General features: G+C 33.2%; 1 protein-coding gene across 2 annotated transcripts in view; it reads right to left on the reverse strand.

The window, feature by feature from the left end:
• Positions 1-10,880, reverse strand: part of LOC134246435 (cAMP-dependent protein kinase type II regulatory subunit-like) — a 32,769-nt gene extending 21,889 nt beyond the window's left edge. The window contains exons 1-4 of one of the 2 annotated variants that reach the window (XM_062728803.1): positions 10,298-10,880; positions 6,148-6,192; positions 3,848-3,894; positions 646-729 (exon numbers count right to left, since the gene is read on the reverse strand). In XM_062728803.1, the coding sequence (XP_062584787.1) occupies positions 646-729; positions 3,848-3,894; positions 6,148-6,192; positions 10,298-10,532 (411 nt within the window). In that variant the 5' untranslated portion in view covers positions 10,533-10,880. The remainder of the gene's footprint in view (positions 1-645; positions 730-3,847; positions 3,895-6,147; positions 6,193-10,297) is intronic. The other variant, XM_062728804.1, reaches the window with a different exon arrangement.
• Between the last annotated feature and the right edge of the window lie 6,730 nt (positions 10,881-17,610).

Here is a 17,610-nt window from a genome sequence, read left to right on the forward strand (position 1 = left end):
AATTTGAAATTATAATACACTTTATGTCATGCTTCAAGTTAAAACTAGAGGTAAAGGTTTTACATATAGAGCCATATTAGACCTAAACAAACAAAGACCCAGCTCTGCACATCCAGATCTGATAATATTAATGAAGAGAGACACTGTGTTGTGGGATAAAATCTCACAGGATCTTTAGTAAGAGGATGACAAATTGACTGCCTTCTATAAGACTAAATAGATTGGGATCTCATCAAGTTAAAAATGTTGTGTATCCTAGCTACTTCCTTCTGTACAGTGAGTGTAAGCAGAACACTAGTAGAAACTCCAGCCTGTAGGAAATACTGCTTCAGATGAACCCACAACTGCAGATTTTTAAGATTGGGTTATTATTGCAGAAAGTTCTGACAATGGTCTTTATGGAGAGTCATTGTACAGGATCAAACCACAGCCATTAATTTAAAATCACACACTTTAGCTTCCGTCTGTTTTATGCATGCACTAATTACAAAATGTAGTCACATGTAAATCAGGTTGAAAAAACATGAAGGAAGAGATCAGAATGATTAATATTCACTCAGTGTCACCATAGGATTTTCACAAGAAAAAACAAAACATTGCAATACCAAGAACTAAGAGTAATAATTTCCCACTGGTTGGGCTTACCGGTTCTAATGAACGGAACAGGAGGATATGATTAACTGCTTCAGCCAATCTCTGTCTTTGTTCATCTGACTTTGGGTGGACGATCTACAACCATACAAAGAAACATATAAGGCAATGCAACAGTTAATTTAGTTTTGTGTAAGTGTACAGAATTAGTGACTTTAGATTGCTGTGAAGAAATTAGAACACGTGTGAAATGCCATGCTCTAGCAGTGGCTAGTTTGTATGTGACAATGCAGTAGACTTAATCTTAAGACAAAACACTGACCCTGCCTAAAACCAAATTCCATTTGGTTCTGGCCAAGTTAACTAATAAGGGTTCAAGTAATGGACAGACCAGAAATCAATGTTCATGTCTCGACCCTTTAACTTTAACCTCAAGACAAGGAGTTCCAATTTCTTTAAAATTTATTTCTTGCTGTCTGAAAACTTATGCAAGATAAATATATGTTTGAGAATGTGATAAAGTCAAAGCTCAGCAAAGTCTGCTATCTAACTTTCGGCAGATCACAGATGTCAATTCACTGATCTTAACTAAGGAAGTCGTGCAGAGTGTGTGGTTTCCTGTTACTGAGGATCACACAACCCAACTGTCAGTCAAACAGACAAAGTCATTTTTACAGTACACGATATATTCTATGTAAAACTTGTTTCATGCCTGTACGGGGGTCAAGTTCAAACTTAATGAACACAAATCAATACTGGCCCAGCGGTTCTGGAGAAGAAGATTTTTTAAAAATCTCATACCCATTTTTTTTTAACAAATTCAAAATATATTTCCTTAGAAATCCCCTTGGAAAAGTCAAAAAAAAACTTTGGCATTCATCTGGACAGTGTATGTCACATCTAGCATCAGAAGCAAATCTTGTAGTGAACAACCTTAGATGCATCATCTTTGTGTCCAGTTATGGTTTATTGTTACTTAGGAATTGAACTTAGACCTGTCCAGTCATCTGAGAAGAAGAAAAATGTGAAAAGTTAAGACGACAACGACGCACAGGGCTAATAATCATTAATATGGAAAATGTAGGTGAGATCCAGCATCCAAAGCCAAATATTTCCATTTCTAAAATTTTTTTCTGCTGTGATAACTCTTTAAATAGTTTTGAGAATGTGATAAAGTCAAAGCTCAGCAAAGTTTGTCCCATTTACTGCTATCTAACTTTCGGCAGATCACAGATGTCAATTCACTGATCTTAAATGAAGGAAGTCGTGCAGAGTGTGTGGTTTCCTGTTACTGAGGATCACACAACCCAACTGTCAGTCAAACAGACAAAGTCATTGTACTACAGTACACATTACATTCTTGTACTGTTTCATGCCTGTACTGTATCAAGTTCACTTAATGAACACAAATCAATACTTGGTCAGGATTTCAAAATCTCATACCCATTTTTTTTAAAGTCTAAAGTTTCTACAATATTTATTTCACAATGAAATGGAAAATAAAAAAAAACTTTAATCTGATCACTCAGAGATAGTGTATGTCACATCTAGCATCAGAAGCAAATCTTGTAGTGAACAACCTTAGATGCATCATCTCTACATGTTTGGTCCAGTTATGGTTTATTGTTACTTAGGAATTGAACTTAGACCTGTCCACTCATCTGAAAAATGTAGTTAAGATCCCGCACAGGGCTAATAATCATTAATATGGAAAATGTAGGTGAGATCCAGCATCCAAAGCCAAATCATGTATGTTCCTAGATGCATCATGCAAATGCAGGTTAATTTAGGTAAGACAGTTACATGACAACAAACCTACTTCAAAACTTTAACCAGTTCACTAATCTCTGGAGAAAATAGTGAACGTCATGTAAAGCATCTGAAGAAAAACCTGGTAGTGTATATTTCAAAACGATTATTTATTTAATTATATCTGAAGCTGATGTGTACTGTATTTTTATTAATAATTAGATATGTAATAAACATAATAAAACATCTCCTTTTTCACATCACATCCTGTATCAGCCCTCGTGCCTTCGTCCTTTGGGCTGATATTTTCTGTCTTGGGCTGATACAGGATGTGATATGGAAAAAGGTTGTTTGTATTATTCTCTTAATAGATGCATCATACATCTTATGAAGGGAGGTTAATAACAAAACATCCCTATTGTCATCCTTGCAAGTTTGGTCTACATTCTGAAATGATGTCACATGAACAATGGCTTTCCCATCTAGGTTGAATTTTCCAGTTCTTGGGAATATTCACCCAGGATTGTCCCAAAGACCTGGGGACCAGGAAGGCCACAGGAATTTTCCCCTTATATAAAACATCATGGCTGATTTTAATCCTTATAATGACATTTACTTGACCCCCCTCCTCTCCCCCGTGCTGAACAGACCATAAAGTTTGTTAATTTAACATAATCTGGCATGTCTGATGCCCTTTTGACGTTTGTTTTTGAATTCTGTATCACCAAGACGTTTGCACTTAATTTCTGTTTGTTTAAACGTCTTGATGATACCGACTAAAGGACTAAAAATTTCGAATGTTAAAGCCCCGACATTTTTGGAAATTTAAAAAAAAAAGTGCAATCAGGTATCGTGATACTAAATTAGATGAATCGATCTGTACATCGTCAAAGTTAACACTGTTATGCATCATAGCACCGGTGGATCGTCCCACTACTACCTTATAAAGTATACCTGCACCAGTAAGGTCATTTGTATGTTACATCTAAGGTTGACCTTAAGACCTGGGGCCAGGGAACTTCCCCACAAACATGTATTATTCATACACATTATCCTCCGTTATTCTGGTTTTCCCCCTTGGATGGAACTTCAGACCGGACCCTTTTACTTTTTAATGCCCCCTTCTATTTGGATTCTTATGAACATGCAGTCCTTCATGGTATTATAGCAAATTATTCAAACAGGTATATATATTTTTTTTAACTTGCGTAGTTTGTAATCATTCTCTTTAGTGCTGTCTTGAATATTGTTGTCATGTATATAACTGATAAATGAACAATTTAATCCCCATTAAATCCCACAACATTAAACACTTTAGGTATTTCATTGTGGACATTTAAAGCTAGTTTTATACAGATTAGCTAGAGACATAAAAATTCAATATCTTGGGGAGTTTAAAGTATTATCAAGGCCATAATACATTCAAACTCTGCATTGTAAATTAAACAAAACTATGACAAGAGCACTTAACCTTCTATGATGGGTTTTACCCCTTTAGTTCACTAACCTTTTCATACTCGTCATCGCTCTCAGGGTTATATGGGGCAGCAAATACTGAAATTAAAGAAAAGACAAGACATTACAAACCTATTAACAAGAATGTATCATTTTTTTTCTATTATTATTTTTTTTTTTGAAATTAGGTCAAAGTGTAAGGTAATGGGGTCAAAAATCAAAGTACAGAACATGCACATATTATTTGGAAAGATATTGTCAATTTTAATGTACAATTTGAAATATGAAAGCCCTTAATATATACAGACCTGCCTACCCTTTTCCTTTCAATGGTGTAATTTCAGTACATTTTTGTTGTAATTTCAGAGGTAAAAACGTAATCAATCATGTTTTCCTATTTTTTTTTGTGTTACGACAATAATTTATTTTCTTTCAAAACAACCAAAAATTGTACATTAATTACTAAACAAAGCTGGCATAAAATTGTTCTTAATTTTTCGAATCATCTATTGGCAAAGAAAGTGTTGTAAAATACCAGTATCCTATATCAAATTTAATTCAACCGTACACCATTAATGAAGCATTTGGTCAATTTGTATCAAATCCCTTAATTGAAGGCTGGCGTTTGAATGTTAAAATAAATCGTACATTATAACATTGTTTTGGTTTCTTTTTAATCTTTTTAACACCCACATTTCTCTATCTTGTTCTAAGCAATGTTAAAATAAACTTAATTGAGCATAGAAATGGCTGTATACGTTTCGCAATATCGTTTAATAGTTAACGTAAGTAGTGCCTTCTCGTCTTCTTCCGAATCTTCGCCATTCCAGTTTACATGTAACTACTAGATAGAATACTTACATTATCGAACTGGTCTTTGAATTACTTTTATAAGAACTTTTCATTTCATTTCAGCATGTCATACTTTAACTCTAAATTTAGACGTTCGTAATGGAATTTTATCCAAAATATAAAAAGCGTAAAATTAATATAAGTGGCGTATTAGCGTAATTTTGTGGTAAAAAGCGGAAGAATTACGCCAAAAGCAGAAGGGTAGGCAGGTCTGTATATATTTTAGAAGAACAGAAGAGAGTTATAAAAAAAACATTTTAAATAGATCTATGTTCTCTTTGTTGACAAAAATTCTGCTGTGTAAAACTTTGGACTCCTCATCATTTTATTTGACATTCCTCAACTCCAGAGAAAGGCTAATGTTCGATATAGAATCTCAAAGGACTTCTGCTCTCTGTAATTTGGTTTGGAGAACCTCATTGATTTTTTGCACCATTGACCAGAATATTCATCAAATTCTGTATGACAGTCCACGCTGGAAGATCTACCTGCATCACCAGCTCTCTAGCCAGTGGCATGGAAAGCCAAACTGTGTGGAGAACAACAAAGTCCTCTGTAAGGCTTCTCAGAAAATTACAAGAATAAAAAGGTTTCCTACATGATTATGTTTTAGTTTGGATTTCCCTCTACTCCTGGGGACACTAATAAAGCTGATCGATATATGTCATATACAGTGGTCAGTGTTTGCCAGGTCATATACAAGACTTATCACCCTCCTATTCATGCTGATGTTATGTAAAAGACATCCACTGTGATACAGTCACTGTAACATATTGTATGTTAAATCATGAATGCTTCTTAATATGTTTTTAATCACTTTTATGCGAGTTAAATTATAGGGCACTCCAGGTTGTAAAAAGTTCTGCTATGTTCATTTATCTAAAAAATTACTGCATGTATTATGGTTTCCCTGAGCCTTTTGCCAATTATTGAAGAAGACCTTGTTTTCTTTGTTGAAAGCTGTTGGAAACCTCAAGAGTTCATTGTTTCCTTATCGCCCACATTTTACATAAGTATGACAAAAGCAAGGCATTATCATTTATTATGTTTGTCCTCATTTGCATGCCTTGACAGTTTGAATTGGTGAATATTCCTTGCATTTTAACGAGACACCAATTTCAGTAATCAGCTGATAATATTGTCTGTATAAGCTTGACCTTCACCGGTACATTGTACAAAATGTTTATGTTTCATCAAGCTCTGTCAATGATGAATAAAGGTTCTGGTTAAAAAGAAGCAATGAACATAACATCAATATCAACTGTATACATATGTACACTGGATTCACATGAACAACTGATAAACAGATTTGAAGACCTTGTAAAATTTATATATCTCCTCAGTCTTCCATCTTTATTACAATGATAAAACTTGGGATAATGTCAAAATGGTTAGTCTTTGTTCAAAGTTCAACAGAGGGTTGGTAAGAATCAATTGACGCTGATAGATTACTTTTCCCTTGGTCCGTTCAGTAAAACATATGCACTAGATTGTACTTACCAGAACCTCTTCTAGTCCCACGTGCGTTTAGGTTAGGAGGGGGCTCTACAAAACACAAAATTAACATCTTAAACGTACTTGTTAGGTAAAATCTTGATGGCCTCATAAAACATTGAAGAATTATGTATGAGAAATGATCTTTAAAATTAAGCTTTGTTGAAACTTACAACATACAATTGGGGAAAAACCACATATGAAAGAAAAAAGGAATTCTCCTTTTTCATATATATGCATTTCAATGATTTTTATAAATAAATTGCAAATGCTTGAAAACTTTAACCTAACCAATTGGGCTATAGGACATCTTGATGTACACTGCACAAACCCAGTTCAATTTTTACTCTAGTAAATCAGTAATCAGGTTAGTCATTATACTGTGATTTCATTAATATTCATTGAGCATCAATTTTCGAAGATTTCACTGTTGAGCACTCAGCAGATCCAAAAAATTTAATGTTCACTGAACTTAAGAAATATGTTATTATTTTTTAGACACACAATCACTTTTATATCAAGTACACATTACGATCCTCACAAAGAGATGAAAACCCAGAGATAGTCCTCAGTGAGAATCTTGTGAATTTGTGACACAGAGAAAACTAAAGACAACCATTGCTACAGGACACTGTGTACCTTCCATTAGAGTTTTGTTGACGGTAGAGTTCGTAAGTCGCTGCTCTCTGTATTTAGGCTCCATTTTACTCCACAGATTCCCCTGTAACTGTTCCCAGCCCTTTGTGACTGTTCATTATGAAATGAAACAGACACAAAAACTATCACTTCCAGCAAAAGTCTCTTGAACAAAAGCTAGGTACCAACAATATCTTCTATCGGAACATGCTAAAATATTGGATAATGATGAGATTGAACAGCGATTATACTGTGGGGCAAAACATCAGTACAAAACATTTCCCACATCAAGGATAAACTCTCCTTGATCACAGACCCACATCTAACATGTACCACGTTTGTTTAGGCCCATTTACATCTTGTATCAGACTTAGCCTTCAGAAACCTGAAGAAGTTTGACTCCCAGTAAAGTCACAGTCACCCACACAGCATCCGCACAATTAAACTGCGTCCAAGTAGCCAAGTTCCCCAAAATATAAAATCCATACAATTAAACTGTGTCCAAGAAGTTCCAAAAAAAGTCAAAATCCACACAATGAAACCGCATCCAAGTAGCCAAGTTCCCAAAATAAATCAAACCAAAATGCCTCACAATTCTGCCATATCTAATGAATTCGATATTATGACATAGACCCAAAGACATGAAAGAAGGCCTAGTTTGGCATCTTTGATACAAGTTACCATCCTTCTATGAATATGTCATTATGTTGGTTGAGCTCTGGTGATTTGTTTGGAATAGCTGACTATAGGATGGTCTCCTTGTCTGCTTAAGCCAGGCTAATCATGAATGACATAATCTCTAGACAACTTCAAACTTGATTTCCTCATTGTAATTAATGGGAAATCAATGTAACAAACCTGGTTCTTAGTACTGAAATTTGAACTGAAACATGACATACATATATATACAGATGCACAAATATTGTTCATAAACATGGATAAAGGCTATATATGTGTAACCTTTTAAAATAAGTGGAATCCTATATAAAAACAATGTAAAACATTGATTGTGGTGTATGCAACAAAATGTTAAAACATGGGATAAAAAGAATCTCACATGATTTGTAATTGGATATGATTTTTATCCAACTCGTGTGTTTTTATCCTCTCGCCAAGGCTCGGGGATATAAAACACACAACTCATTGGATAAAAATCATATCCAACTACGAATCATGTGAGATCCTATATTTATTGTGGATTTTTGTACGACTTAATCAGTAGTACTAGACATGTTTGTTTGCTCAGGTTAATTCTGAAAAGTGTCCCAGTATTGCCCGTACTGTTCTATAGTACTGTTCTATATTGTACTATTAAGAGCGAAAATAAGGACAATCATAACAATTATATAGAATTTTGCCAGTCTTGCCTTACAATGTTTCTTTTATTTTTTATTTTCATTACACAAGTCAATAAAAAATAAATTGTGAGGCATCACAATGACAACTTCTCAGACGAGTAAATTATAAGAAGAAATTTACATAAATCGAATAGTAGCAAGACTATTAATTTTAGTTTGTTTAAAACATGCATGATCATTTTCTGCCTCAGAAATGCGTTATTCTCATTCTGAATCAATAGCACCGTGCACGCACATCTTTATAACTGAGTTGTGACACTCACACAGCTTAAAGGGGAGGTAAAGAGGAGGGGGGGGGGGGCTCTTTAATATTCAAGTTTTAATTCTTTGTACATGATAATCATATTTTTGGGTGAGTCTGACTTTAAAATTTTCTTGGATGTAAAGTGAATATAGTTGTTCAAATTACTGCATGCAAATGTTAATTGACACCACTGAGGGCTAGCTCATAATGAAATTTTGATCCATCTATAAATATCTTGATAGACTGAAGTACAGACAAATCTTATAATCTTGAATCCATGTAACCATGAAAAGAAATGGAGAGAATTCAGAGTTGATAATTAATTATAATTAATAATAATATTGAGGTTGTAATGTTTATCAAAAAACATGACTGGGACTTCATACTTGCTTTGAGATATCACCATGGTATTTGAGAAAGTATAGAAATACATTGATATCACCCCCCCCCCCTCCAAAGCATCAAAAGCTAAATTACATGATTCTGGAGTACAGGTATACTGCATGTATATTACAATGAGAGTGACTTCACTAAATTGCCCTTTAGTTTTAACACATTTATATGCATGCATCTATTAAACTTTCTAAGCATCTTTAATTTTTTTTTACTCCACCATTTGTTTATAATCCATAATCTTCATATTAAATTTTAAATTTTATGCATTTGTAACATTATTTACAATGAATCATTTCAGACACAGTTGATAATCAACATTTAAAAAACTTATATTTTATGAGTACAGCTGTAAATATTTCGGTTTGAAAAATATGCTAGTTCAGATATATTTTTTAATCGAATAGATCTTTGCTCTACACACTCTTGTTCTATGAGTTCAATGCTTCAAAACAAATGCTTATAAAAACTTTTAAAAATACATTAAATACCCATAAGAATTCTCAGATTAACTCTAATCAAACTAACAATAAGTATAAGTAGCTGAAACTAAATAAACTTTATAGCTAGCTACTTATTGTTCATACAAATTTAATAGCTAGTTCACTGGGAACATAATGAAGATGTATGATTTTTGTCAATTCAGTATATTGTATATTCAGTTTACATAATAACATTTCACTGCATGTTGACATTGACCCATGCAATTGCCAGTGTATATCATGAACAAAATTAATGTTTACTTCTGTAATATAAACTAGAATAGTAAGGACACAATTTCAGATTAATAAATACACATGTAATATTTACTCGAGTTTCTTTTTAGATACCGTATAGCGGGTTATTTTAGCGGGGTGCTAATTTTGGCTTATTTTGGCGTCTTGATGGTAACACACTAAAATTTTAATCGCTAAAATATTCAGTACTCTTCTTTATAGTGTTCGTACATGCAAAGACCTAAAACCCCGTGTCTGCTAAAATAAATTAAATGCTAAAGATTATTAATATACCTTTGAGCAGACAAAACCCCAAATTTTACACCCGCCAAGAAAACCCGCTGTATACCGTAATAATGGTATAAATTTTGTAATAAATAATATTAATCATGCTAATAGAACTGTATTAATATCTCCATTATTTTCAAGCTAGAAATTTTAGTTTGGTGAATTGTCTATTGATTAATGAACTTTTTTCTTATCTACCAGGTAAATTTCATTAGAACCAATTTACATGTATTCCTTGAAATCCTGCATAAATCCTTTAAGCTATCAGAAGTTGATTTAAAATCAAATACAAGTGTTAAACGCAAGAGTAAGAGAGTTGGATAAAACAGTGTGCTCTTTATCTATATACTTCGCAGTCGTTAATGACAAATTTATTACAATGCTTTATGACTTTAATATATCACAAAATGCTATCCACTCTGGATTCTCCATATTAGCCTAGTTTTAAATAAAGATAATGTTGAAGAAGCATAGCAACTATCACTTAAATTATTAGGGGCTTTCTCAAAATCCGTTCATACCTGGCTCTTCATCGTCGCTGTCGGTCTGCATTGGTTCCTCGGGAGGTGGACTTGCTGCGAATCGTACGCCCCCCGCACGCACATTTTTAACTGAACTATCATTGTTTTTATTTTCATTTAACTTCACAAAGTAATCAGCTGCAAACTGAGTTAAATCACTTGGTCTTTCTTTAAGCACCGCAACTGTAAAATCCTGCAGAAGGTCTGTTAAACCGGTAGGAATCTCAAAACTCATGATTAAATAACAAAGTTTGATACGATAGAAGTACAACAGTACGTTTAAATTAGTCACATTAATCCAAAGAGTGAAAGTATGCAGAAATGATAGCTAAATTATCTACAAAAAGTTTTCCTCTTTGCCGTTTACCTATCCATAGCGAAAGTCTCCGAACAGCATAGGTTACTACACTATTGACGTCATTACCGGTTTTTCTCGCATTCTAAAGGGGTCGCGACTAAAGATAATTAAAAACATTTATTTCAAATTCATGCACTGAAGATCATGAAAATACAATACCAAATCAGGCACATCTACACTATTTCACGATAGACGACACAATCACCAAAACAAACTATAGGACTACTTTTTATGTTTAGAGCGCATGAATATTTATATTTGAAAGAGGCAAGGCTGTCGTACGTATGTAAATTCGATGCGCCTGTCCTGTTCAATAGAGATCTTTCTTTTTTAAAAGTACAAACGAATTTGATATGCGCAAATTCAAGTCTTAAAGAATTACTTTTTATTTGTTATACATGTAGTTATTTTTGTTTATAAGAGAAAAAACACAATTTGACCTCATCTCGAAATTACAATAAAGCACACTTTGCTTTGAGTTCATATAAAGTTCTGCCTCACATAGTTATAAATGTCAAGGTTTCTCGAACTCAAGAACTGCAAGGCAGGTGTAGCTAGGGTTTACGGACATGTCTTCTAACCTTCTACTCGTTAACATTTCCATGGTGAATTAATTCATCATACATGGAATACTTAATCAAATGTTAAATACACACCGTGACAAATTGTCGTTTTGATGTTCTGCCTTGAATTCTGAAAAGGAATTTTCTACGAACAAAAACTTTATTTAAAAAATATTCGCCACTCAGAAAGAACGATAATTAATGCAATAGTTTTCCTTATTTTTGTTTTTTAATTTCAGACTGGAAATATATGTAATGTTGACTGGAGAAAGTAATAATTAATTAAAATGACAATTCTAAGATGTGGGAAAAATGTAATTGTATCTCTAATAAGGAAGCTGGACACAAAATGCACCATCATCCTTTTTGGGGAGGGGGGAGAGGAATTATTAATTATATTGGACTTTATGCATCTCAGGTCACGTGAACGATTCAGGTGTTCTAGGCAGTAGTCATGGTAGTATATTACTAGCTGTTATCTCCCTTGTGAGTCATATATTCTTCAGCCATTTGCCAAACATTTTCAGCTTTTTTTCTGGAAACACGTAACCAAACTTTATCAGTTTTGGGATAGAACATCTTAGGATGAAAGGGAACAATGCAATCTTTAAAAATCTTTTCCTTTATTCCTGGACACCAAGCAATAAAATTGTTGGTTTCATTGAAAGCATCGAAACCTCTATATACCAAAGCAAAAGCCATGTCCTCAGGTAAAAAAGTTCTGCAGTTAGGATGTAACTGTATTGAACCTAAACTGAAATTACACATACTAATTTTTCTCCTTTTCTATACATCCCTCTATGTTAAGCAGACAAACTAAGTAAATGGATATGATGAGCAAGTGTGCCTCATCCAATAATGTGAAATTAATATGCATGGGACTTGGTATTGGAATCTGAACGCGTGGCTCTTTTAAAGTGAAGTTTATGAATTCTTTGAAATTCCTCTCTGCTCCTAGGTGTTATATTATTAAGCAGATTAACTAAATGCAAGGGTACTTCTTTTCAGAATTGTGAAATTTTTGGTCCCAGGGGTCAAACTTCCCACTTTCTCTTATGATACTAAAGAAGATGGGGGATAAGGCGGGCAAAGTGTCTATAATGCTACAGATAAGAAGTGAAAAATTAAATCTCAATTATATCCAAATCTTATTTGATATTTTATCTAATAATAAAGTATATTTAATGTAAATTCTCTACAATTTACAAAAATCTCATAAAGACTGAAAATATTTGCCTACGAAAGAGCATACACACACTAAAAAGAACAAAAAACGATCATTTTCTCATACTTAAACAAATTTTTTCAATATAAGTGGGTCTTCGCTCCATTTTTTGAAAGATAATCCTAAAAGTTTGCAATAGAATATACAATTTTTGGCTTACAAAAACATGGAGCAAAGACCCACTATACCTTAAAAGTACACTTTTATGACAAAATATTCGCATCTTTCCGAGAAATACTTTAAGTCCATTAAGTCAAGGGTTATATCACAAACATGATTTAAATGCCCCAGATCATCATGAGCCATGTAGCATAGTGGTTAGCGCGGTAGGCTCAATCTCAAAGCAGTATAATTCCTCGGATTTTTTTTGCTAGGGGTTTGAATCTCACGAACATCATCTAATATTTTTATAAAAGAATTTTTTTTTATGAGATTATTTTTTCTCCCATGAAAGGGTATTTTTCTAATAATTTCATAAATTTAAATAATGAGAAGTTAATCTACATACTCAATTCACATATCAAATATTATTTCTTAATAACTGACGCTGTAGGCATTCTGCCCGTCTTGTTCCCCCATCTTCTTTGACAACATATATACCCGGTAGTTTTCCTCTCTTGTATAGTAATATGCAATAAACTCAGGCGGCCGTTACTTAAGGCCATTTGGGCAATAGCGAAATCCCTAACACCAACTGTTCAAAAGTTATGGCCAAGGATAAATTTTTGAAAGACAGGTCAAACTCAAAGGTAGTTGTTGGTTTCTTAAGAAAGGTCTTGTCACAAGTAATACATATGTGTAGGATTAAAACCCTAACTCTTACCGATCAAAAGTTATAGCCAAGGTTAAAGTTTTTTGAAAGTAGGTCAACCTCTAAGGTCAAGGTCATTCTTGATATCAAATCAAAGGTCCTGTTACAAGGATTAAATATGTGAAATATGAAATCCTTATCCGTGACCCTTCAAAAGTTATGGGCAAGGTTTGTTTTTTAAAGTAGGTTAAACTCCAAGGTCAAAGGGTAAAAGTTCTTGATATGCAATGAAAGGTCTTCTCACAAGGATTACATATCTGAAGAATGAAAGCCCTAGCCCTCACCGTTCTAAAGTTATGATCAAGGTAAACGTTTTTTATAAGTAAAAATCTCCAAGGTCAAAATGTGAAAGTTGTTGGTATCAAATGAAAGATCTTGCTACAAAAAATACGTATATGAAATACGAAAGTGCTAGTATTTATCGTTCAAAAGTTGTGGTCATGGTTAAATTTTTTAAAAAGTAGGTCAAACTGCAAGGTCAAGATCGAAGGGTCAAAGTTCTTGGTATCCAATGAAAGGTCCTGCCACAAGGAATAAATATGTGAAGTATGAAAGCCTTAGCTTTAACCCTTCAACAGTTATGTCAAGGTTTGTTTTAAAGTAGGTCAAACTCCAAGGTCAAGGTCAAAGGGTAAAAGTTTTTGGTACCTAATGAAAGGTCTTCTCACAAGGATTACATATGTGAAGTATGAAAGCCCTAGCCCTTATCGTTCAAAAGTTATGGCCAAGATTAAAAAATTTTCATAAGTACGAAATCTCTAAGGTCGAAGTCAAAAGAACATATATGTGAAATATGAAAGTCCTAGTCTATACCATTCAAAAGTTATGGCCAAAGTAAAAGTTTGGAATTTTTGTGTAAAAGTGTCAAACCCCAAGGTCAAAAGGTCAAATTTGGTGATTTTCCAAAAAAAGGTCTTGTCGCAAGGAATATACCTGTGATATAAGAAAGTCAAAGCTCCAGTTAATCAAAAGTTATGGACAAGATTAAAGTTTTTGTGACGGACGGACAGACTGACAGACTGACGGACAGACGAATGAGATTTAATGTCCCCTCGCTTTCGAGAAAGTAGGGGAAAGTGAATCCAAATGAATATGTTTATATTAAATATAGATATAGATTTTCGGCTGAGGTAAACAAGTAAGATGATATGGATTGCTTCTTTAATAATAAGTTTATGTCATTCAAACATGGAATAGTAAAATATTATTTATTTTATTTTTGGTTAATAGGAAAAAATTGCCACCTCTGAAGTATAATATTCACCTCGTCCTTCGGGCTCGGTGAATTTCATACTCCTCAATCAGATATCTAAATCTGATATATAATGCATGGATTTTTTTTTTCCAAATTGTTAACATACTACTGATGTACATTTGTGATTGGGTGATTTTTAACCTCTTCACTGTGTTTTCTATCTCCGAGATTATGAATTTTCATCACTGATTTTTTTGTACAATGTACGCCGTGAATCATCCAGAATATTTACAAACAATAAAAAAAATTCGTATTTTGACCTATTGATGACAGCTTTATCTCTGCTTTACTGTAATAATCGTGTTACCTCACTGTTTAACGCATGGAATACAGATCTAGAATGTTTTTATAAAAATACATATGAAAATTACGTTAGTGAAGCAAAACTGCATGACACCAAACTTTTTCCTGAATTAATGTTGGAGTAAAACCTTTTGTATGACCTTGAAATAGATAAACGGTTTCAAAGAATGTTTGTTGGGACTATTAGGTTATTACTTTATATTAGTCAAATTTTAAATTTTTCTGCAAATTGCCCATCAAGCTAATTCTTTCGGAAAATCATAAGCATCGACAAAGCGACATTTTGTACAATTAAGCAGAAAAATATTTGGTTTGCTATTTTTGTTTTTATTTATTTATTACTTAATCAATGACAGGTCAATGGAACCTAGTTGTATTATGTTCACTCACTTCGAGATCGAAATGTCCTGGCTTTGATTCTCGTTCCAGGCGCCGGATCAAACCTTAGCTGTATATATATAATTTTTAACCAAGCGCTCAGCATTAGAAGTGAAAGTCACGGTTTTTCGTCGGAGATCTCAAAAATACAAAAAGATGAAGATATCTGACAGAATTTTTTTTACCGATCCCAGAAATATACAGGCAATACAAATCAGCAGACAGGGCATTAAACACGGACCATCGTAAACTCCACAGGTGGGATCAGGTGCCTCAGGGGAGTGAGCATCCCCTTGTCTAATCCGTTCGTGTTATGGTAACCGATGACACAAAAAAGATCTTACACTGCTATGACCGAACGAATAATGCTTCAAAATTGAAGCCGTTCACCGTTATAAGGTTACGTCGCAATAAGAGTTAAAAATTCTAGATTCAGATTATCAGCCATCATATAATTAATCAATTTATCTCATATAGAAGTTCTACTTAAAATAATGTATATTCTGGTACAGATTGATGATATATGTACCTCTATAACTATTTGATATCTGAATTAACATATGATGTTGCAAATGTACTATTATGTTTAATTTGACTGAATTAATTCAACTTGTCAGCAACGTTTTTTTTTTTTTTTTGATAAATTTATAACTAGAAACTGAGAACACTTCTGTCATGTTATAAAAGTCGTGTGTAGAACATTTACATATACTTATATTTACATATGTTTTGTCTGTGAATATATTTGTCTTATTAAATCGTAAATGATTCCTTCATTACCCAATATTGTTAAAGAAAATTTTAATTCGAGGAATTTTTTTTTAACAAACGTATCACGCTGTAAATGTAAAATCCAGCATCGGTTACTTTTCAAGGCCTGGTTTCAAATTATATTTTATAGTTATTGTTTTTTAATCCTAATTTAATTGCGTGAAATAATGATACTTTTAACAATCACAGAGAGATTGTCTAGTTCAATTCATATTTCCTTTGTGGCTTTTAACAGTCAAGATTTGATAAAATAATTATACCACTATGTCGAACTCTTGATATTTTGATACGTTGTATTTTGGTTTTCTGCTAAGAGTACTGCACTTTTAAATTAAAAATTTCTGCATAAAATACACATTAAAATCCATATTAACCTTTTCAAACAATTTGAAGTAATATATAAAAATCTTATTGACATTTTACATTCTTTTGTTAAAGTGGAACGAAACTTTTAGCAATGCCAACAATCTGAGAAAAATACATTATTTAAATTGTCATTTGATGCAGCCTAATGTCACCTTCGCCATTACACTTTGTAAAAACTTATGCATTACGACGATATATATATACTGAATTGTAATATAAATTAAAATAAGTGTCTAATGAATATTACTGAGTGTTATTTATGTATGCTAATGCTTGGACAAAGAAGTAGTACATGATATAAATTGTAAAATATTATAGAGTCTAAAAGGCTTATAACCCCCCCCCCCCCCTCCCCCAAAAAAAAGAAAAGAAAGAAAAAAAAACATTCAATGCTGAAATAAGATAACGAAATACACCTTCATAAAAGGTTTGATAAACGAAATATGGAGATTAATACAGTAACAACAAGATGTGTTTGTGAAACACTGATGCCCCCGTATGGCAACATAGCAAAGATTAAGCTTTTCTTAAATGCAAAAATTAAATAGTACCAAAAGTAGGGTATTCTCACTGGAAAACAATTGTGAAATTTAAAAGTAACCAAATGTTAAAGTTTTTTTAATAAGTACAAAAATCTCCAAGGTCAAGGTCAAAAGGTCAATGTAATTAAAATGAAATGAAAGGTCTTGCCACATAAAATACTTATGTTGAGCATGAAAGCCCTAGCTCTAACCATTCAGAAGTTATGACCAACGTTCATTTTTTTTAAAAGGTCAAACTCCAAGGTCAAGGTCAAAGGGACAAAGTTCTTGTTATCAAATGAAAGATCTTGTCATAAGAATCAAATATGTAAAGTATGAAAGCACTAGCCCTAACTCTTTAAAAGTCATGGTCAAGGTTTGCTTTTTTAAAGTAGATGAATCTCAAAGGTCAAGGTCAGAGGGTCAAAGTTCTTTGTAACCAATGAAGGGTTTTCTCACAAGGATTATATATACGAAGTATGAAAGCCCTATTACTTACCATTCAAAAGTTATGGCCAAGGTTAAAGATTTTTCACAAGTACGGAAATCTACAAGGTCAAGGTCAAAGGGTCAAGGTTGTTGGTATCCAATGAAAGGTCTGTCAACAAACATTACATATGTGAAGTATAAATGTCCTGGTATCTACTGTTCAAAAGATATGGCCAAAGTAAAAGTTTAAAATTTTTATGTAAAAGTGGGTCAAACTCCAAGGTCAAGGTCAAAAGGTCAAATTTGGTGGTACCCAAAGATAGGCCTTGTCAC

This window comes from Saccostrea cucullata, unplaced genomic scaffold, assembly GCF_032062105.1.
Source record: "Saccostrea cucullata isolate Sc308-1 unplaced genomic scaffold, CSIRO_AGI_Scuc_v1 ctg532, whole genome shotgun sequence".
NCBI classification, from domain to species: domain Eukaryota; kingdom Metazoa; phylum Mollusca; class Bivalvia; order Ostreida; family Ostreidae; genus Saccostrea; species Saccostrea cuccullata.